Here is a 22,926-nt window from a genome sequence, read left to right as displayed (position 1 = left end):
GCTGATGGGTCATTTCTGGAGCAAAGACGGCACATACAGATGTTGTTTGGAGTTGACAGACATCTTCCTGCAGCATCTGCAACAGTGTTTGAACCATAAAAGGTTTGTTTGGAGAAGCTATCTGACTTAGATGCTTTTAAAAACTGAAGCATTTCACTGGTTAAACACCAAGAAGAGCCACAGGACCCACTTTGATCAGGGCAGAAAAAAACATAAGCTAACACAAGAGTGCTGGTGGCTGTCAATACATATGTTCCAATGTCGTCACATCGTGGATGGGCAGAGTAGCGACTGAGGCTATACGGTGCCACCTTGCAATGCTGTAGATCTTTGCTGGTGACAATGTTTCTGAATCTAGGCTGTCACCTGTAAGAAAGTCATAAATTGAGGAATCTGCAGGAAAACATATCCAAGAGAACCCTACTGCACCGTCAAACGCTAATCCTCCTCAAACTATATTATGCCTTCTGTTTGCGGACCCAGCTCCTCATCTGCCCTCTTTGTTACCACTATATAGTGGAGGTTTAAGCATCTTTTCTGCCACCATTCTTTACCACACTGCAGCTCAAGTGATCCCAGCTATTGCTTAGTCCAGCTCTACATCTCACCCTACTAACCATACAAACACAAATAATTCTGTTAGATTCATTTATGAAATCTACTCCTTCCACGTTAGAATTTAGAGAATCTGTACTGGTCCCCTACAAACTTAAATGAATGAAGAAAAGTAACAATATTCCAAGTTCATTTTGTTTCTCACAAATAATGAAACATATTAATTTATGCAATTTAGAGAACAGACTTCAGTTTATCTGTACAGGTGCTCCTACATACTCCTTAAGTAATATGGTGCAGTGCTCAGGTAAAAGGTGATCGATTGAAACAAAAACACAAATATACACATATGAAAATAGAAACAATCCTGCTTGGTGTATCCAATATACACGGAAAACTACAGAAAAAAATCCTTCAATGTTCCGATTTGTATTTTTTTACTGAAAATTATCTCAGCAGATCCCAGCAATTCAATTTAACAGGATGTCGACGTTTCAGCCCGTCTACAGTAAATGATCCAAGAAAAACTGATCTAAATTGGTAAAAGTAGATCTTATAAATTACTCCGAAAGAATTATTTGTGTTTATATTGTATATTATGCCCAGGACTCAAAGAAATAAGGGTTTACCCCATTGTATATTCAAGGTCTCACCCTACTGAGGCAGTCTTGGCTCCTGCTCGCTCGTCACCCTTGATTATTTAATGGATTTTGGGCTCAAGCACTGCTTTTCAGAGGAGCTTCACCTTCAACCTGCATGCATATCAATACTTTTGTTTTTACTGCCAAGCCCTCTATCATGAATTGTGCATCATCACTACCACCGACAGTACTGCTATGAGTACTACGACCAGCATTGCCACTACTAGCAATACTATCATTATTACCTGCCACACATATCACCAACCACACCCATTTTCATCACCACTACTACCACCATTACTACAACCAGTATCTCCATAACCGATACCACCATTACCATAACTACCACCATTATTACACCATTACCCATACCCTTTCTACCAAAGTTATCACCGCTGTCAACACTATTCCCACCACCAATATAACTACTACCACAATTATTATTTCCATCACCATTATTACGACCAATTACCAATGGCACCACAACTACTAGCAACACCACCATTTACCACCAGTACCATTACCTTCCTTCTCACAACCTCTTTCACCACCATTATCATGCATACTACCAATCTTACCGCCACAAATACTACATCCACTTCTACCACCATCACAAACACCACCATGTTCACAAGTGGTTGTATACTATTGTGTGTTTGACTTTGTTATGCAGTACATGTATTTAAGAGAAACAGTGATGTCTGCCTGTGTGTGTAAGATAGTGTATGTCGAATAAATTATATACACAAGCAGTGGGAAAGCCAAAAGGACAGAGTTTAATGCGTTGTTGCATGGAGCGCTCATTAGAGAAAGACAGAGGCAAGCAACAGAAGCTGACAGAAAGGGTATAGGTGCAAAGCTGTCTTTTCTGCCGTTCAATGCAAACACTTGAGTGTAGGCAGAAGGATACAACCACCCTGCCCATAGTATTAGATAAGCAATGAAAACACAGCCGGGCGGAGCCATTGGCTGAAAGAAGCTAGTGGAACAGAACCAATAGCTGAAAGGGAGGGTCCCAAAGTCCAATCTATGCATATTGTTAGCAATACATCTGTTTGACAACGCCCAGGCTTTAAAAAGTCAGACCTATTGGCTTTGCTAAAATTTTGTTTGCCCTTGGACCTTAAGCCCCATATCCCCAAAAACTGATAAAAGCAACAATCATGTTGGATTGAAGTTAGGTACTCATCTGGGTGACTAATGCCAAGTCCAAGTACATTAGCTTCCAAAGCCTTTGCTGTACACCCATTTAACGGCTTAGATAAGAAATCTGAAAACAATGAATGTAAAATGAAGTCCCACACACAAAACAAAAGGTATAAAAAATACTAATGAGACATACCTTCATCAACGCCGTTTGCGCGGAATGTTTTTTGCTCAGAAGTCGACAGTGCACAAATGGAGGACTCTGGTCTGAGGTTTGCAGTGTTTTTCTGTTCTTTCTGAACCGAATTGTCATGTATGGAGTAAATAAACTTTTTGGGCTGTTTTTTCAAACGGGACAGAATGCCTTTGCTCTTCATTTGTGGCTCTGCCTCTCTCGTTGGACTATCAAGGCACGGGAAATGTACGCTGTCTGCGCATTGGTCAAATTTTGCAGAGATACAATCACCCGCCAAATATCCATGAAAGCTGCTTTCTAAGACGCCAGTGTCATTCCCTAAGTATTTCTTTTGTAGACAAAAGCTAGTGCTTTCTATCAATTTGACACTGGAATTCGGTCTAGGTGTCTGACTTTTCGGAAATGTTGGACTTGGGGATCTCTCATATACATCATCAGGAGAAGAGATATCATGAATTGATTCCTTACAGATAGGCACAACGGACGGCAATTCAGGAATATTTGTATAGTTTTTAACGTTTTCAGTTACATTGAAATTCAACTCTCTTTTCACTTGAGGCAAACAATCACCTTCACTGGAGACTTCCAAATTCCTGTTGACCGTACATTCTTTGGCAAACCTTTCTTCTTTATCTTTCATGCTGGGTAAATCGACTGCCGAAGGAGGAGTGTAAGAGGACATACCCTCCCATTGAGTCACATTTAAACCAGACAGGTTCAGCTTGGGCCACTGTGACGCTGAGGAACATGGGATATCCTCTTGTGTCGGTTTGTCACCAATAGTTTCATCATGCTTTTTGACTGTTGCTTTTTTTTCCACAGAAACACAGCACGTGGACGAACAAAAGTGGGTTTCCACCCTATCTAAGCAAATATCGCTATTAATGCAACCAGCTAATTCCTGCGTTTGACCCACAATGGATCCAGATTTTTCTATCTGTTTTCTCCTTACACCGTTAACTGTTTTCACTTTTCTGAGCCCAGGAGGTTTTCCACTATTAAAAAACACTGAAAGCACATCTTCCATGCCATCCAACACATTTTCCACAGTCTTGCGCACTTCTCCTTCTTCCAGAGCATTCGGTATTGTCTGTTTCCACCCGGACGTTGTTACAACTGGCATTTTATTTTCACAGGCCGGTGCGTCTTCTAATGAGGTTGCCATATTTTGTTTGTTATCCACTAAATGTCAGAAAGTAACAGAAAAGAAAGAAGTATTTAGAATATACAATTATTCACGTTCTAATTTGTAATTTTTACTCGTCAAACAAATCAATGTATTTACGCGGGAGTCGAAGGAATGCTCGAAAATTGAAATAAGTCTCAATCTGAGGTGAAGCATACTTGGAACGGTATCTCAATCTTCTTGCATTCATTCAATAATTTACATCAATTACAAAGCAGAGTTGACATTCATAGGACATGCAAAGCAAGTATGGCGGCTAATGGCATCCTGACTTTCAATTTATACCTGAGACCATAATTTCAGCAAAGGATCGGGCTGTTGTGTGAGTGGTAAGTATCTTAGTGAAGGACACATTGGAAACATATACATTTTATGAAGACGTCTCTTTAACTCGTGTATTTTGATGTTGTTCCTTACTAATGTTATACAATTACTGCAGTGATTCTAAAGTTTACAAAAAGGGGCAAGGGTCAGTAAGGCAAATTACCCAGTACGGCTCGCTTTATTGCATTCACAAGCTTTAATGGAGTTTTATATAGCGCAAACTTGACCCAAAGGTATCGGATATCAGAGCGCTTTACATAGCACCAGTTGCGTTACATGAGGAAACATTCATTTTTTTTAGACAAGGGAAGATTAAGTGATTTGCCCAGATTCATAGGGTGTTCAGCGTCATTGCGGAGACTCGAACCACAGATTTGAGGTCGACTGCCCTAGCCCTTAGGCTAACTCCTCTTCCCGCATCATCAAGCACAAGAACCCGTACAACTTTTTAAATTAACACTTTAACTTTTAAAAAACACTTAAGATTGTTCAAAGACACTAGTGCTGGTGGACACTAGAACTCTGTTATTCTTCAAGCCAGGACCCACAAGTCTGTTATCAGTAGGAAGAATCCTGCTGCATCTTCATCCATGTGCTTTTACAAAGATCAATCTTCCCTCAAAGTTGGGAGACTGTAATCCCTCTCCACCCAATGTAGACCACCTCCCTGTGTTCGCGTCTGCTTGTCACCAAGGGTTGTTGGCTCTCTTCACTGAATATCTTCAAGCTCCAAGTAGCCCCTGCCTCAAGCACTACACAGCTCCAAGCTCGTCGTCCTGACTGCAACTGCAGCATTGTGGGCCTTTGTCTCCTGTGTGCTGTTGGGGCATTCTTGCGACCTCCAGTGCCTGATGCCAGAGGGTCCTCAAGGGGGCTTCATCGTTTCATGCTGGCTCTCCTGCCTGCTAAGTGCCGGCCCTGGCTTACGCTTGCTGGGTTAGTCCCACAGACCTAGCTACTCTGCAACAAAGCATCTTCTCCCGCAAACTGGCTTTGCAGTTGCCAAGGCTTGTTGGTGGTCCTGCCGGCCACTGACCTACCTGCCCTCGTGGACCGGCGTAGAACAGCTCATGAAAGGCTTCTGGGCTTCTACAACGTCGCCTGGCCTCCACAGCTGCTCCTTCTTCTACACCAAGAATCTTCAACTAGGGCTGATATTGTGCTCCTGTGCATCCTGGTCACCTCTGGGTGGTGTGGACTCTGTCCCCTCTGCTTTCAGGTTGTTCTCATCTGGATTCTTCGTCCTGGTTCCACCGGCCTAGTCCACGAGACTCTGTAGCTCCTGTACTTCCACAACTCTACATTGGCGTCTACAGAGGTTTACGACACCACTTCACCCCTATGCACCCGGACTCCCTAGTGCAGGTGTCCGTATCTTCCGGGTATCCACGGGTTGGGTGACTCTCCAACCTTCCTTGATCCAAGTGGTTCCTTCTGGGTCCTCTGGGAAGGGTCCTGGAACTCTAATTTTCCCACAGTGTCTTACCCTGTGATGTCCTATGGACATCTGGCCCAGTGTAACCACTCTGCATCCGGGTGCCTTAGGTTCCTGGCTACTCACCTTGGGTGATTCCTTGCTCCCCCTGGGGTCCTCCAACTTTGGGTACTAGTGCAGTTTTGGTCCTCACTCCTCATTCCACAATTTAAGTTTATGGTTTTGCCCCCTGGAGGGGGCCTATGTGTTTTTCTATGCCACTTACCTGTTTCCCAAGTATTCCTTGTGTGTAATCTGGTAGGAGATATACAAAATAGTGTGTAGTAATAAATATATAAGTATTTTTCTAATCAACTGGTGTGGTTCTTTCTTGCATGAAAAGCTTCCTGAGCGACTATAGTGGTACATGCAACTGCTTTATACCCCTCCTGGATAAGCCTTAGCTGCTCTCCACAGCTACCCCTTGAGAGCTTTGCTTTTCAGGGACCTAAACAGTATCACTAAGGGTTGCCTGGACTCCGTGCACAATATAATTATTCAAGAATTGATACACAGGTTGTCACTATATAATACTTGATTCATAGTAATAAACATAGGCTCTAACCCATGACATTTCAAAGAGTCAAACATAAAAGGCCATTCATGATAATGCCATTCTGTGCGAGGACCGTAGGCTCGGATTATGCTCCTCTTTCTTCACTTTATTTTAACAGCAGCCTTAGCCAAGAACAAACTACCTTTTCACAGAAACATCGAGGGAAAGCAGAACAACAAAATATCAACCAATCAGTTAACAGTCCACATATTATAGTCCATCAGCACTGGTCATGCCCCCTCTTTCTTCACCCCTCCAGCAGCCTGCAGTAAGTGTCTTGACTCTATGGTTCTTCTGAATGTTTATTGAGAGTCTTTTTTTACATTTATGGTGAAACTTACTATGCGATCACACTGTGGGTTTGATTCTGCCTATCGTACTTGGCTTTGGCTTACAGGCTGCTGTGGGAGCGCCTGTCAGGGCTCCCCGCGTGGCTGGCCTACTGCTGTATGGTTATGGGACCACGTGGCAGCGGTGCTGACCGCCGGTTGCAAGAGGGGCCTCGCAGGCTAGCAAAACACTCTCCCGGCTTTCGTTATCCAGTTACGGGGAAGCTGCCCAACGCACTGAGGACTCGGAGTTAATTACAAGTTGAAAGCTTGCATTAAGCTGCACACAATTCACCTGGTGTTTTTTATACACCTGTTTCAAAAAATTCCTTGAGATTTATCAATTGTTTCATGAAATGAAAATAAATTTTACTGTTCCACTGATGCATATATTCAATTACAATAACGCTAAACAGTGATACACGATAAGTTTTTTACATGCTGAATGGTTTAAAATACATCATTCATTTGTATAACATATATGCTTGTTTACAATGTGTCTGACAATCACATAATACATTGATAATAATCACGCCCAATGCATTTCGGAACCTGACGGTTCCTTCCTCAGGGGAAAATCTGTGTAGTCAGAGTCTGAAATGCCAATATGGTGAAAACTTAATTGTGATGCATGGTGTTTGCTATCTCGAAGTTGTAACACTCGAGTGATCTATTCAAATTAGTCATAGTAGATGACTGGTATCCGCCATAAAGAAGTTTAAAAAACGCACTGAGGAGCCTTGGCTGAAAACGAGAGCCAAAACTGCCTGGAAGCCTTGATGCCTGTGTTTACGGGTCCTTAGTAATCAGTCCTACTGGGGAGAGCTTTTGTGCAGTGAACGCCATGCCCACCGTGGGGGGGTGGATCTGTAAAATGTAACCCCTTGGGCCCTAGAGTCTGGCAGCAGGTCCTGTGCAGCCTGCCATTAACCCCACGTGCCAAAGTCCGTGTATGGTGGGGATCATTTTATCCTCAATACCTCTGTCTGTGCAGCTGATCCCCTAAGGGCCCATAGTCCCATTGAGACCGGTAATTGCCTTGTTGTGGGGTCCATTGCCCGTTTGGGCTTACAGTCCTTCTCCTGCCACAGCCAGTAGGCCATTCAGCACTGCAGGGACCAGCCTAGGCTGTATACCCCTAAGAATTGAATAGGGTGTTTGTCCCAGTTGTCTGAGTCTGTGACTCTGCCTAATCTGCTAGGTTCCCTAGCGCCACATCAAGTACTATCATGCAGGACTCTGAGGCCGCATATTTTGAGGAGTTATCTCAAAGCCTCCTTTATGCCTCTGAATGATCAATCCTGTGAGGCAGTGGACACCTCCATGTAGCACGCAGTGTCCTTGGCGCTGAAACCCCTTACGGATGGCGATTCGGGACCCTCTAGGCCTTGGCACCCTTCCATGGATGAGGGAGTGAGATCCTGCTCTGGCTCAGCAAGATAACCTGGTGGCAGATATGTTGAACCCAGATGACTTGCTCCACCCCTAGGTCTTCAATGTGGTTCCCCAGTAAAAAGGTGGCACCCTGTCATTTGCGGAAGCCTATAGACAACAATATCTGAGCCCAGCTGCGAGTGGAGTGTCAAGGTGGCCCTAACACCAGGGATAGACAAGAGAATGAATACCCTCTAGGCTAAGTATATTAGGGACCTTAAGAAGGGCATCAACCACGACTGGCGGTCATGCGAAGATAAGCTGTCGAACATGACAGGGCCCATCACCAGCATCCTTGACATGGCCGAGGAAGACAGGCAATCAGGGACCCTTATATTGCCGGAGATCCTTTCTGGCTGAGCCCAATGGACAGTTACCCTCTTAGTGAATGCCAACTGCGCGCTGTTAGCAGAGTGGAGTCGGTCCCTCCTTATCAAAGTGGACCTGAAGTAGGGAGATCTAGCTGCCTCGGAGACCGGCCTTACTGCGCAAGAGGGGTTGTTGGGGACCCCTTTATTAAGGAGCTGGGCAAGTTTGTGCAAACGTATAATTTCCTAGACAAGGCACAGGCTTCCACTAAGAAGATGTTTTCATTCAAGGAGTTTGGTGGAGCCAGGTGTGGTAGGGGGCACTCATCCGGCTGCTTCACTACAAATTCTTTTCAGAGAGGCCATGGCTCTGGTTAAAATCAGTCCCAAGACCCTGCACAATTTGAGGGGTCTGTACCTCTCGTAGTTTTCACCGCACCCATCGAGGTCACTCACAAGGATCTTCCCACGGTAAGGACTCACCTTACTTCCTAGCTAAAGTGGGAGGGCGGCTGGCGCAGTACCAGGACAATTGGCAAGAGGCAATGTCCGACACCTGTGTCCTTCACACTGTGCCGGGCTACCGTGTGGAGTTTGTGGGTACCCCATCCAACAGGTCAGGCCACTTCCTTTAGTTTTTTTCCCAAACTCAGGCCACCTTGATCGATCAAGAGATCTCAGAGCTACTAATGAAGGGCATGATTTTGTACTCAGTCATGCATCCAAACAGTTTTCTAAGCAATCTTTCCTAGTGTAGAAGAGAGATGGAGGTCACCGTCCGGTGACCAATGGCTCAATGGCAAGAACTTCAACAAGTGGCTGGTTTACCGCCAATTCAAGATGAGGCCGTCCATCTCCTTCAAGTCCTACTGAGGGCAGGGGATTGTTTAGTTTGTTTGGACCTCAAGGATGCCTATCTCGTGGTCCAAGATTTCCCTCCTTATCGCAGTTTCCTGCTGTTCCATTGGGGTAATTGAGTCTTTGAGTTTCAGACTCTTCCCTTTGGTCTGTCCTCCAGCCCTTGGCGCTTCGCCAAGGTTCTCAAACCAGTGGTGGAATTCCTCAGCAGCAGGGGAATTTGGACGACATCCCTCTGCTGGACCATTGTCCTCAGGCGCTGGTGAGTCACCTTCAGGTAGCGGTGGACTTGCTGGAAAGACTGGGGTTTGTGATCAACATACAGAAGACATTACTGGTCCCGGCTCAGATGGCAACCTTCTGTTTTGCAATCGATTCTCAGGAATCCACTGTGAGTCTGGCAAACATTTGATGCGAGTTGCTCAAAATGGTGGCCTGCTCACACACGTCCCTCAGGCAATTGGTCAGGCTGGTGGGTCTTTTCGCCTCGTCCATCCAGGCCATTTTCCCCAGTCCCTTCCACTACAGGGCCCTTCAAAGGCTGAAGGCGCAATATCTGGGCGAGGGTTTGTCCTAAGGGGCTCTGGTTCTACTCACAGATGAGGTCGAAGAGGAAATGAGATGGTGGTTGGATCACTTGGAAGCCTGGAACAGAAAGGCCATCTTGGGTTCTATTCCGGACATGGTTATCAAGTCCGACGCGAGTCTGACAGGTTGGGGGGCCAGCTGAAGGGGTGAATCCACAGGAGGAAAGTGGTCTTTGGACGAACAGTCTCTCCACATAAACTGCCTGGAGCTCTTAGGCAGATCTTTTTCAATCCACTGTTGGACAAGAGACCGGGTCAAGTGCTCAGTTCTTTTGAACATGGAGGTGAGATACATCAACTGCTTGGGAGGACCCAAATCCAAATCGTTGGCGGATCTGGTGAAGGGTTTCTGACATTATTGCCCTGATTGAGAAATTTCTGTGACAGCAGAGTATAAACCCTGGGAGGTCCAACGAGGTGGTCGACTGGCACTTTAGGCACTTTTAGGATCTCAGTGCATGGCAACTTCACCTGAATGCGTTCCATATGATTCAGAGGGTGTGGTGGTCTTTTTTCGGTGGACATGTTGCCCCTCACTCCGATTGTCACCTAGCCCGATTCTTCTGCTGGAGGTCGAATCCGTTGGCGGTGACTGGCGGATGTGTTCCTGCGAAATTGAAGTTTGGGGACGGTATGCGTTTACCTCGTTTGCAAAGCTGATTTGGTTGGCGGCACAAATACGCAGGCAGAAGCAGTCACTAGTAGTGATTTTGCCAGTATGGAGGTCTCATGCATGGTTTCCAGTGATGATGGAACTTTCTTGGGATTTTCCAATACGTCTATCCCGGAGGCAGGATATCTTTTGGGATACCTGGAGGAATCCCCATAGCATGGTTCTGAGGGGGCAATTATGCCTCATTTCATGGAGGATTACAGGAGTAGGTTTGAAATTCGACGACTTTCTGAAACAACTCAGGGTCTCTTATCCATGGCTTGGGGAGAAGATACAAGTCCGCTTGGGGGCGATGTTGGCGTTGCTGTTTGCAAAGGGACGCTAATCCCATTGAATCCAGAGTTGCTCATGTTTTGAATTTCTATTCATCCTTGGTTTCGGAAGGGATTGCCGACAGGTTAGTCAACACTTTTCGTTCCGCCATTTTGGCAGGCCATTTACCCATATAGGGCCTTCCAGTGGGGAAGCATCTCTAGGTCAGGACGTTGAGAGATGTGAGGTTGTCAGTTCCCCCTGAGTTCAGGTATTCTGCCTTTTGGGACGTTAACAAGGTTCTTGACCTTTTCCTCTCTTGGTTGCAGAATAAGTACCTGCCCAGAAAATAATTATCTGGTAAATTGGCTACGTTATTATATTAAGTTATGTTAAGATTATTTATCAAGCGCACAATCACTCAAAAGGGTCTCATGGTGCTGTAGCGGGATCAACAGAGGAAGTAGCCATGGCATAAAAGGAAGTTTAAAACAGCCAGGTTTTCAGCTCTTTCTTAAACAATCTGTGGTGGCTCAAAGGTGCGTTGGAAGCTCATTCCACAGTTGAGGGGCTAAGTGGGAGAAAGATCTAACTCCATGTCTGGCAGTTCGAACCCTGAAGGGAATCAATAGGTGTTTTCCTCCTGACCTGAGATTTGTTTTTGGTACATACTGTTAGAATCCGGGTTCTCTGGTTGGCACAGGTAGGTACTTGTGTCAAGCAGGGGACCTTTCTTCCAGTCAGGGTAGGGGGGTACACTCCAACAATAACCCCTGCTCACCCTCTAGGTAGCTTGGCGCGAGCAGACAAGGCCTATCTCAGAGCGTTCAGGTTAAGCATTTGTGAACACACACACAGTAACTCAGTGACAACCCCACAAATGGACTCCACACTGGGATATAGAAAAATAACACTTTATATATTTAGTTTAGGCTTAGCACAAGACCAGATAACGTTTAAACGGCCCACAATACTTATTAAGCAAAGAGTTCTTGGTTTTAGCGTAGTTTCAAAGTTCTGTGCGCTTCGTTCCTGTCCGTAAGCGGTAAAAACTGCTTGGGAACGGGTCCCACACGCACTGTAGGCGTTTCGGGATGAAGCGTACACCCTACGGTGCGAACAGGCACAGTACCTTTACTTTTGGTGAGTTCGTCACAGATGCTGCGCTGACATCAAGGGCGATGTACGGTGCGTTGTCCTCCTGGTGCGATGCGTACTACGGTACGTTAGACCTTAGGCGTGCAGGGCTTCAGGGGACGGTGCGTAGGTACGGTGCGTTCAAAGTTCGTCGCGGCATTTGTGCCGTACCATGAGATCGGCAATCTTGATTCGAAGCGCTGGATACAAGCGAACAGTACTCTCCGCACAGGGGAGACGTACGAGACTACCGTACGCACCGCAGCCTTTCCAAAGTAGGGGAAAGGAGCGTACGCTGGGCAGTACGGTTCGTAGAGGATAGAAGCAAGTACGGTTCGCAGTCCTTCCATTACGGTGCGAGCTACGGCTCGTAGGGGCCTGTTAGTCGCGTTGCTCAGGCCGGACGATACCTTCCTTTGCGGTGCGAGCTACTGCTCGTAGAGGGGCGTTAGTCACGTTGTTCGGGCCGGACAGCGGGATCCCAGCTTTCAGGGGGTACGCTGTGATCAGCGAGACGTAAGCAGTAGTTCGACTCGAAGATGAGGGGAAAACGGTCCGTTTCCAAGGCGATCTCACGGCGGTGAAGTCGACTGGTCCTGGGACTTTGTTCAGGGGGCAAGCTCACTCACAAGCCCTTGGAGATCTTCAGCACAAGTCAAATAAAAGTTTCTTGAGTCTTTTCTTCCTCTTCTTCAGCAGCAAGGCAACCACTGCAGGCCAATCCACCAGGTCAGGGACAGTACTCCTCCATGGAGCTTTTCCAGTTCCTTCAGGTCGGACAGAGGTTTCTTCTTGGCAGGACAGGATCTCGTTTCTTAGGAGCAGGGCTCCTACATTTATACCACAAATCCTTTCTTCTCCCAGGCCAGGGGGGTCCTTGCCTAGTTCAGTCCAGTTCTGGAGCGCTTTGTTGATGCGATGCAGGCTTCTTCTTTCAGGGTGCAGGGCAGAGCTATCAGACGCTCCACAGGGAGCGGAGCCAGCATTGTGGTGGCAGAGCACAGCCCTATTCAGAGTCCAGGTGTACTCCTCCCACCCATATATATGTCAATCTTCCTATTCACCACCAGGCTAACTAGCCCTGCCCATCTGGGTTTCCCCAGCCCTGTCACTCACACAAGCCAGACAGCAGATACACATCACGCAGAGGCGGGCTGAAATGGTTAGGCAAGCAAAGGCCAACTTTCTAAAAGAGGCATTTGCAAACGCAGAATATTAAAATAAACCTTACTAAAAGATGTACCTTATTATTCTGAGTTCAGGCATACTAAACTCGATTTTCTACCATGTTCCCTGGGTCTGTTAGGATCATAGGATGTAACAATCTTAACAGCCCATTCTGGCCTATGAGAACAGGGTAGCCTTACAATAGTGAAAAACGAAAATGGCTGTAATTCACTATTAGGACATGCCACACACATCAGGGCTTGTCCTACCTTATGCTACAATGCATCCTGCCCTTGGGCCTACCATAGGGGTGACTAACATGAAGTTAAGGAAAGGTTTAGGGACTGGCAAGTGGGTGCACTTGCCAGTCAGCATGTCAGTACCAGACTGCACGCAGGTTCTGCAATGATAGACCTAGACACATTTTACCAGGCCGCTTCTGTGGGTGGCACAACCAGTGCTGCGAGCCCACCAGCGGCATTTGTATTTACACGCCCTGGCACTCCTGGTGCACTTTACTGGGGTCTGATAGTAAACCAAATAGGCCAATCATGGAATCCAAGCAACATATACATTTTACATAGGGAGCACTTGCACTGTGGCACTGGTTGGCAGTGGCACAGTGCTCTGTGCGGCCAACACCATAAAAACACATGAGGCACCGCGACAAAAAGTGGAAGGGAGACTCGCGCCAAGTCTAACACGTGTCCCCTCCAGCTGAAAAGTGGGGAGAACTACCCTACCCCAGGGAGTTCCTCATCTCTAAGGCAGAAAAATCTGGACAGACCGTCAGCATTGGCGTGATCTGTACCAGGGCGATGTTCCACCGTGAAATCCATACCCTGTAGGGAAATGGACCACCTCAACAGCTTTGGATTCTCACCCCTCATATGCATCAACCATCTGAGGGGCCTGTGGTGTGTCTGAACCCGGAAGTGAGACCCAAACAGGTAGGGTCTTAGCTTCTTCAGTGCCCAGACCACAGCAAATGCCTCACGCTCAATAGCACTCCATCTCTGTTCCCGTGAAAGTAACCTCCTGCTAAGAAAGGCTACAGGTTGATCTAGGCCCTCTTCATTAATCTGTGAAAGAACAGCCCCCACACCATGCTCTGAAGCGTCTGTCTGAACGATAAACTCTTTGGAGAAGTTGGGAGCCAAGAGCACGGGCGCCGTGCACATAGCAGCTTTCAGGGCCTCGAAAGCTTTCTGACAGGTGTCAGTCCAAATCACTTTCCTGGGCTGCTTCTTAGAAGTCAGCGCTGTCAAGGGGGCAACAATGTTGCCATACCCCTTGACAAACCTCCTGTAGTACCCGGTGAGACCTAGGAAGGCTCTCACCTCTGTCTGGGTTTTGAGTGACTCCCAATTCAGGATGGTTTCTATCTTGGGTTGAAGGGGCGCCACCTGGCCGTTCCCAACCTGGTGCCCCAAGTACACCACGGAACCCTGCCCGATCTGGCACTTACTCGCCTTGATCGCGAGGCCTGCCCTCTGCAGCGCCATCAACACTTCCCAGAGGTGGCGCAGGTGTTCTTCCCAAGTGGAGCTGAACACTGCGATGTCATCCAGGTAGGCTGCACTGAACGAATCCAGTCCAACCAACACCTGGTTGACCAACCTCTGGAAGGTGGCAGGGGCATTCTTCATCCCAAAGGGCATAACCCGGAACTGGTAGTGCCCATCAGGGGTGGAAAATGCTGACCTCTCTTTTGCCCCATCGGTCAAGGCGATCTGCCAGTACCCAGACGTTAAATCAAATGTGCTGAGGTAGTTGGCAGCCCCTAGCCGATCTATGAGCCAATCTGCTGTGGGGATGGGGTGTGCGTCAGTCCTGGTGACTGAATTGAGTCCTCTGTAGTCCACACAGAACCAGAGTTTGGGTGTGGCTCCTGGCGCTGCAGCCTTTGGGACCAAGACCACTGGGCTGGCCCAAGGACTGCTGGAGGACTCAATTATCCCGAGTGCAAACATCTTGGAGACCTCCTCCTTGATGCATGCCCTCACCCTGTCAGTCACCCTGTAGGCCTTGTGCCTCACAGGTGTACTATCCCCAGTGTCCACATCATGGACGCACCAATCAGTGACATCGGGAACCAGGGAAAACAGATCAGAAAATTGCCCCAACAATTGGCGACAATCATTCTGTTGCTCAGGGGTCAGAGAGGATGACACCATCCACTGACCCATCTTGCTCCTTGGCTGAAAGGAGGTTAGGAAGAGGCTCGGTCTCCTCTTCCATCCCAGTATCTGTTGCCAAGAGCATGCCCACTTGGGACCTCTCCAAGTGGGGCTTGAGGCGGTTGACATGAAGGACCCTTAAGGGGTTCCTTGGAGACCGTAAGTCTACCAAATAGGTAACAGGACTCTTGCGCTCCACCACCTCAAAGGGACCGGTCCACTTATCCTGGAGCGCACAGGGCTCCACTGGGGCCAAGACCCATACCTTCTGTCCAGGCTGAAGCTCTACCAGAGTGGCATTCTGGTCGTACCACCGCTTCATCTCTTCCTTACTGGCTTCCAGGTTTGCCTCAGCAAGTTCCCTGAAACGCCTAGTCTGGTTCCTGAAGGCCAGCATGTAGCTATATACATTCTGGGGAGGTTTCCTGGGAGATTGCTCCCAGCCTTCTTTGACCAGACTTAGAGGTCCTCTCACTGGGTGGCCGTACAGAAGCTCAAAGGGGCTGAACCCTAGAGACTTCTGGGGAACCTCTCTGTAAGCAAAGAGAAGGCATGGCAAGAGTACGTCCCACTTACGCATCATGGGTTCCTCAAGACCCATTGCCATGCCCTTCAGGGTTCGGTTGAATCTCTCAACCAACCAGTTTCCTTGGGGGTGGTAAGGTGTGGTGAATTTGTAGGTTACGCCAAACTCTTGCCAAAGGGATTTCATATATTTGGTTATGAAATTGGTACCCCGGCCAGACACCACCTCTAGAGGGAATCCCACTCGGGAGAAAATTCCCATCAGTGCACGTCCCACCACGGGGGCCGTCAGGTACCGGGTGGCATGGTCCACCAGGACCAGGATAAACCTGTTGCCCATGGCTGTCTTGGGGTCCAATGGCCCCACAATGTCAATCCCCACTTGCTCAAAGGGGGTACTGACCACAGGGAATGGTTGGAGAAGAGCCTTCTCCTTCCTCCCACTCTTTCCACTTGCTTGGCAAGTCTGGCAGGTCCTGCAGTGTGTGTCTGAACTCCTGCGCATTTGGGGCCAAAAGAAGTGGGTGACAAGCCTTTCAAAGGTCTTGTCCAGCCCCAAATGTCCTGCCAATGGCACATCGTGAGCCAGCCCCAGTAGGAAGGCTCTGAAGCGCTGGGGTACCACCAACACACGGGCTGACCCAGGCTCAGCAACCTTAGGCTCAGAATACAGGAGGTCGTTCTCCCAGTAAATAAAATGTGTTTCAGACTGATCACCGTTGGCCTGGTCTGCAGCCTGCTGCCGCATACCCAAGAGAGAAGGGCATTCTTTCTGCTCCCTGCAGAATTCTTCCCTGGAGGGTCCTTCTTCTTGCTGCCATTGGGTCAGCTCAGGCAGGTCCTCCAGTTCAGCTATCTGTTCCCCTGTAGGTTCCAGGGCATCCCCCTCAAGGTCTGCTTCCTCCTGGACCGTGGGAACTTCGGGGGCCGGTTTCCCGCGCCCCCTGCCTCTTCTCCCTAAGGCCGGTTCCTGGGCCTCCCTCTCAGGCTCCAGGTCCTCTTGAGCACCCCTACTGGCTGCCATGGACCGTGTGGTGACACACGCCCAATCAGGCATACCCAACATCTCCAGGTGAGCACTCTGCTCCACCTTAGCCCAAGGGGAGCTCTCCAGATCGTTCCTTAACAGACAGTCTACAGGCATGGCGGGCCTCACAGCTACCTGAACAGTACTAGAGACCTCCCCCCCCCCCCCCCCCCCCTCAAAGGGAACCTGAGCCACCGGGCAGTGACTCTCCGTGTTGTCAGCGGCAACAACCGGATAGAATGCTCCTTGGACCACCAGCTTCTAAGACACCAGGTGGCGCTTGACAGCCGTCACACTGGCTCCTGCATCTCTCAGAGCTTCAACCCTATGGCCATTTATGGTCACCCACTGCCTGCATTTCTTTGTGTTCTCAGGCAGCTGGGTTTTGGGGACCACTTCACGGTCTCCTAATGAGACCAGGGACATTTCTACTGAACCCCACCCACCTTGGACACCCATTTCTCCACCCAGGGCTACACTAGCCGTCTGCCGGTGGGTTGCACCAGTGGGTGCTGGTTTACCAAACTGGCGACACTTGGGATCATTGGCAAAATGACCCAGCTCACCACATCTGTAACAGTTTGGGGGCCCTCTTTGAACAGGGGTACCTGTCGGGGCCCCGGTCGGTTTCTGGGGTGGGGGAGGCTGAGAACCCTTCCCTTGGTTCCCTTGGGGATTACTTTGGGGCCTCTTCTGGAACTCCCTCTGTTTACCCTTGTCCCCCCCGCTCTTCTGCTGGGGACCCTGCCCACCCTTGGCGCAGTCTCCCACGTGACTCTTGTGGACCCTGGTACTGACCCAGCAGTCCACCTCCTCAGCAAGCTTTCTAGGGTTAGTCAGCCTACTATCAATCAGGTGCTGGCGTAGCTCAGGAAAACAATTACTGGACAAGTGCTACCATACCATTAAATCAAGAAGCCCTTGAAAATTATCAACCTTGCTACCCTTTACCCAACCGTCCAGTGCTCTGCAAAAAAAAGTCACATACTCCACATACGTACTATTGGGAATCTTAGTGCAACCCCATAACCTCTGCCTATACATTTCAGGAGTTAACCCATACCTAGCCATTAAAGCATCCTTCATATGGGGGTAAGAGTTATACACATCTGAGGGCAAATCTAGCAGTGTGTCCCGCCCTTCACTCAAGAACCGCCCCATAACCCCGCTCCCCAATCCTTCTCAGGGACCCGGTGGGAGGACATGGCTACTTCGTAGGTTTTGAACCACTGCCCTATGTCATCATTTAAAAAAAAATCCTTCACTACATCTTTGGGTATGTACACTCTAGACTCTACCTGCACTGGGGGTGTGCTGCCACCAGAGGGAGTGCTTCCCAAGCCCTGGGCTTTCAACTCCAGCTCCCTCAATTTCATCTCGTGCTCCATTTGGCTTCTCCGCTCTTCCATCTCTAGCCTTTTTCTTTCCATTGCCAGTTGTCCATTTAGTTTCGCCATCTCTATCTCATGAGCTCTGGTTTCCTTCCTGTCGGACAATTCCTCTGGCGACAGGCCTCTGCCCAAGCTAGCGATGCTCTCTGCCTGCTCAATTTACTCCATCTCGTCAGAGTCTTTTCTTGACTCCATCTAGGCCCTCAGCGCCTTGTAAAGATCTATTTTGAGCTTACATCCAACAGTGGGGACTTTGAATTTTCTGCAGAAGACCTTCAGCTGGGCCTTGGTGTAGCTCTCTAATCTCTCTTCTTCCCATTCCACGTCTTCAGTTTCAGAGATGAGGGATGCTGCCCTTTCCACAACACTTGAACCAGGCATGATTCCTTTAACAACTGGCGATTTCCCAAAAAATGCGAATTAAAAGTGGTTGCGCTATTGGTCTGCCTTCACTATGTGGCGTTCACCAATCACTGTATATGTATCACAAATGCAAATTCGTAATCCTCACCGCTGACAACCAATGTTAGAATCCGGGTTCTCTGGTTGGCACAGGTAGGTACTTGTGTCAAGCAGGGGACCTTTCCTTCAGTCAGGGTAGGGGGGTACACTCCAACAATAACCCCTGCTCTCCCTCTAGGTAGCTTGGCGCGAGCAGACAAGGCCTATCTCAGAGCGTTCAGGTTAAGCATTTGTGAACACACACACACTAACTCAGTGACAACCCCACAAATGGACTCCGCACTGGGATATAGAAAAATAACACTTTATATATATATATATATATATATATATAGTTTAGGCTTAGCACAAGACACAGATAACGTTTAAATGGCCCACAATACTTATTAAGCAAAGAGTTCTTGGTTTTAGCGTAGTTTGAAAGTTCTGTGCGCTTCGTTCCTGTCCATACGCTTCGTACGCGGTAAAAACTGCTTGGGAATGGGTCTCACACGCACTGTAGGCGCTTCGGGATGAAGCGTACACCCTACGGTGCGAACAGGCACAGTACCTTTACTTTTGGTGAGTTTGTCACGGATGCTGCGCTGACATCAAGCGCGATGTACGGTGCGTTGTCGTCCTGGTGCAATGCGTACTACGGTACGTTAGACCTTGGGCGTGCAGGGCTTCAGGGGACGGTGCGTAGGTACGGTGCGTTCAAAGTTCGTCGCGGCGTTCATGCCGTACCATGAGATTGGCAATCTTGATTCGAAGCGCCGGATACAAGCGAACAGTATGCTCCGCACAGGGGAGACGTACGCGACTACCGTATGCACCGCAGCCTTTCCAAAGTAGGGGAAAGGAGCGTACGCTGGGTAGTACGGTTCGTAGGGGATAGAAGCAAGTACGGTTCGCAATCCTTCCGTTACGGTGCGAGCTACGGCTCGTAGAGGGGCCTTAGTCACGTTGTTCGGGCCGGACAGCGGGATACCAGCTTTCAGGGGGTACGCTGTGATCAGCGAGACGTACGCAGCAGTTCGACTCGAAGATGAGGGGAAAACGGTCCGTTTCCAAGGCGATCTCACGGCGGTGAAGTCCACTGGTCCTGGGAATTTGTTCAGGGGGCAAGCTCACTCACAAGCCCTTGGAGATCTTCAGCAGAAGTCAAATAAAAGTTTCTTGAGTCTTTTCTTCCTCTTCTTCACCAGCAAGGCAACCACTGCAGGCCAATCCCCCAGGTCAGGGACAGTACTCCTCCATGGAGCTTTTCCAGTTCCTTCAGATCGGACAGAGGTTTCTTCTTGGCAGGACAGGATCTCGTTTCTTAGGAGCAGGGCTCCTACATTTATACCACAAATCCTTTCTTCTCCCAGGCCAGGGGGGCCCTTGCCTAGTTCAGTCCAGTTCTGGAGCACTTTGTTGATGCGATGCAGGCTTCTTCTTTCAGGGTGCAGGGCAGAGCCATCAGACGCTCCACAGGGAGTGGAGCCAGCATTGTGGTGGCAGAGCACAGCCCTATTCAGAGTCCAGGTGTACTCCTCCCACCCATATATATGTCAATCTTCCTATTCACCACCAGGCTAACTAGCCCTGCCCATCTGGGTTTCCCCAGCCCTGTCACTCAAACAAGCCAGACAGCAGATACACATCACGCAGAGGCGGGCTGAAATGGTTAGGCAAGCAAAGGCCATCTATCTAAAAGTGGAATTTGCAAACGCAGAATATTAAAATAAACCTTACTAAAAGATGTACCTTATTATTCTGATTTCAGGCATACTAAACTCGATTTTCTACCATGTTCCCTGGGTCTGTTAGGATCATAGGATGTAACAATCTTAACAGCCCATTCTGGCCTATGAGAACAGGGTAGCCTTACAATAGTGAAAAACGAAAATGGCTGTAATTCACTATTAGGACATGCCACACACATCAGGGCTTGTCCTACCTTATGCTACAATGCACCCTGCCCTTGGGCCTACCATAGGGGTGACTAACATGAAGTTAAGGGAAGGTTTAGGGACTGGCAAGTGGGTGCACTTGCCAGTCAGCATGTCAGTACCAGACTGCACGCAGGTTCTGCAATGACAGACCTAGACACATTTTACCAGGCCGCTTCTGTGGGTGGCACAACCAGTGCTGCGAGCCCACCAGCGGCATTTGTATTTACAAGCCCTGGCACTCTTGGTGCACTTTACTGGGGTCTGATAGTAAACCAAATAGGCCAATCATGGAATCCAACCAACATATACATTTTACATGGGGAGCACTTGCACTGTGGCACTGGTTGGCAGTGGCACAGTGCTCTGTGCGGCCAACACCATAAAAACACATGAGGCACCGCGACAAAAAGTGGAAGGGAGACTCGCGCCAAGGTGCCAGGTCTAACACGTGTCCCCTCCAGCTGAAAAGTGGGGAGAACTACCCTACCCCAGGGAGTTCCTCACCTCTAAGGCAGAAAAATCTGGACAGACCGTCAGCATTGGCGTGATCTGTACCAGGGCGATGTTCCACCGTGAAATCCATACCCTGTAGGGAAATGGACCACCTCAACAGCTTTGGATTCTCACCCCTCATATGCATCAACCATCTGAGGGGCCTGTGGTGTGTCTGAACCCGGAAGAGAGACCCAAACAGGTAGGGTCTTAGCTTCTTCAGTGCCCAGACCACAGCAAATGCCTCACGCTCAATAGCACTCCATCTCTGTTCCCGTGAAAGTAACCTCCTGCTAAGAAAGGCTACAGGTTGATCTAGGCCCTCTTCATTAATCTGTGAAAGAACAGCCCCCACACCATGCTCTGAAGCGTCTGTCTGAACGATAAACTCTTTGGAGAAGTTGGGAGCCAAGAGCACGGGCGCCGTGCACATAGCAGCTTTCAGGGCCTCAAAAGCTTTCTGACAGGTGTCAGTCCAAATCACTTTCCTGGGCTGCTTCTTAGAAGTCAGCGCTGTCAAGGGGGCAACAATGTTGCCATACCCCTTGACAAACCTCCTGTAGTACCCGGTGAGACCTAGGAAGGCTCTCACCTCTGTCTGGGTTTTGAGCGACTCCCAATTCAGGATGGTTTCTATCTTGGGTTGAAGGGGCGCCACCTGGCCGTTCCCAACCTGGTGCCCCAAGTACACCACGGAACCCTGCCCGATCTGGCACTTACTCGCCTTGATCGCGAGGCCTGCCCTCTGCAGCGCCATCAACACTTCCCAGAGGTGGCGCAGGTGTTCTTCCCAAGTGGAGCTGAACACTGCGATGTCATCCAGGTAGGCTGCACTGAACGAATCCAGTCCAACCAACACCTGGTTGACCAACCCCTGGAAGGTGGCAGGGGCATTCTTCATCCCAAAGGGCATAACCCGGAACTGGTAGTGCCCATCAGGGGTGGAAAATGCTGACCTCTCTTTTGCCCCATCGGTCAAGGCGATCTGCCAGTACCCAGACATTAAATCAAATGTGCTGACGTAGTTGGCAGCCCCTAGCCGATCTATGAGCTCATCTGCTGTGGGGATGGGGTGTGCGTCAGTCCTGGTGACTGAATTGAGTCCTCTGTAGTCCACACAGAACCAGAGTTCGGGTGTGGCTCCTGGCGCTGCAGCCTTTGGGACCAAGACCACTGGGCTGGCCAAAGGACTGCTGGAGGACTCAATTATCCCGAGTGCAAACATCTTGGAGACCTCCTCCTTGATGCATGCCCTCACCCTGTCAGTCACCCTGTAGGCCTTGTGCCTCACAGGTGTACTATCCCGTGTCCACATCATGGACACACCAATCAGTGACATCGGGAACCAGGGAAAACAGATCAGAAAATTGCCCCAACAATTGGCGACAATCATTCTGTTGCTCAGGGGTCAGAGAGGATGACACCATCCACTGACCCATCTTGCTCTTTGGCTGACAGGAGGTCAGGAAGAGGCTCGGTCTCCTCTTCCATCCCAGTATCTGTTGCCAAGAGCATGCCCACTTGGGACCTCTCCAAGTGGGGCTTGAGGCGGTTGACATGAAGGACCCTTAAGGGGTTCCTTGGAGACCGCAAGTCTACCAAATAGGTAACAGGACTCTTGCGCTCCACCACCTCAAAGGGACCGGTCCACTTATCCTGGAGCGCACAGGGCTCCACTGGGGCCAAGACCCATACCTTCTGTCCAGGCTGAAGCTCTACCAGAGTGGCATTCTGGTCGTACCACCGCTTCATCTCTTCCTGGCTGGCTTCCAGGTTTGCCTCAGCAAGTTCCCTGAAACGCCTAGTCTGGTTCCTGAAGGCCAGCATGTAGCTATATACATTCTGGGGAGGTTTCCTGGGAGATTGCTCCCAGCCTTCTTTGACCAGACTTAGAGGTCCTCTCACTGGGTGGCCGTACAGATGCTCAAAGGGGCTGAACCCTAGAGACTTCTGGGGCACCTCTCTGTAAGCAAAGAGAAGGCATGGCAAGAGTACGTCCCACTTACGCATCATGGGTTCCTCAAGACCCATTGCCATGCCCTTCAGGGTTCGGTTGAATCTCTCAACCAACCCGTTTCCTTGGGGGTGGTAAGGTGTGGTGAATTTG

The 22,926-nt window shown here is 49.1% G+C and overlaps 1 protein-coding gene across 5 annotated transcripts in view; it reads right to left on the bottom strand.

Moving 5' to 3' along the window:
* BRCA2 (BRCA2 DNA repair associated) overlaps nucleotides 1–22,926 on the bottom strand; it is a 740,135-nt gene that overhangs the window by 512,910 nt on the left and 204,299 nt on the right. For all 5 annotated transcript variants that reach the window (XM_085621674.1, XM_085621677.1, XM_085621676.1 and 2 more), the window contains exon 11: nucleotides 2,539–3,720. In XM_085621674.1, coding sequence (XP_085477800.1) covers nucleotides 2,539–3,720 — 1,182 coding nt within the window. The remainder of the gene's footprint in view (nucleotides 1–2,538; nucleotides 3,721–22,926) is intronic.

Source organism: Triturus cristatus, chromosome 8 (assembly GCF_964204655.1).
Source record: "Triturus cristatus chromosome 8, aTriCri1.1, whole genome shotgun sequence".
Taxonomy (NCBI): Eukaryota; Metazoa; Chordata; class Amphibia; order Caudata; family Salamandridae; genus Triturus; species Triturus cristatus.
Note: the sequence above shows the minus strand (reverse complement) of the source record. Positions and strands in the feature narration are given on the sequence as shown.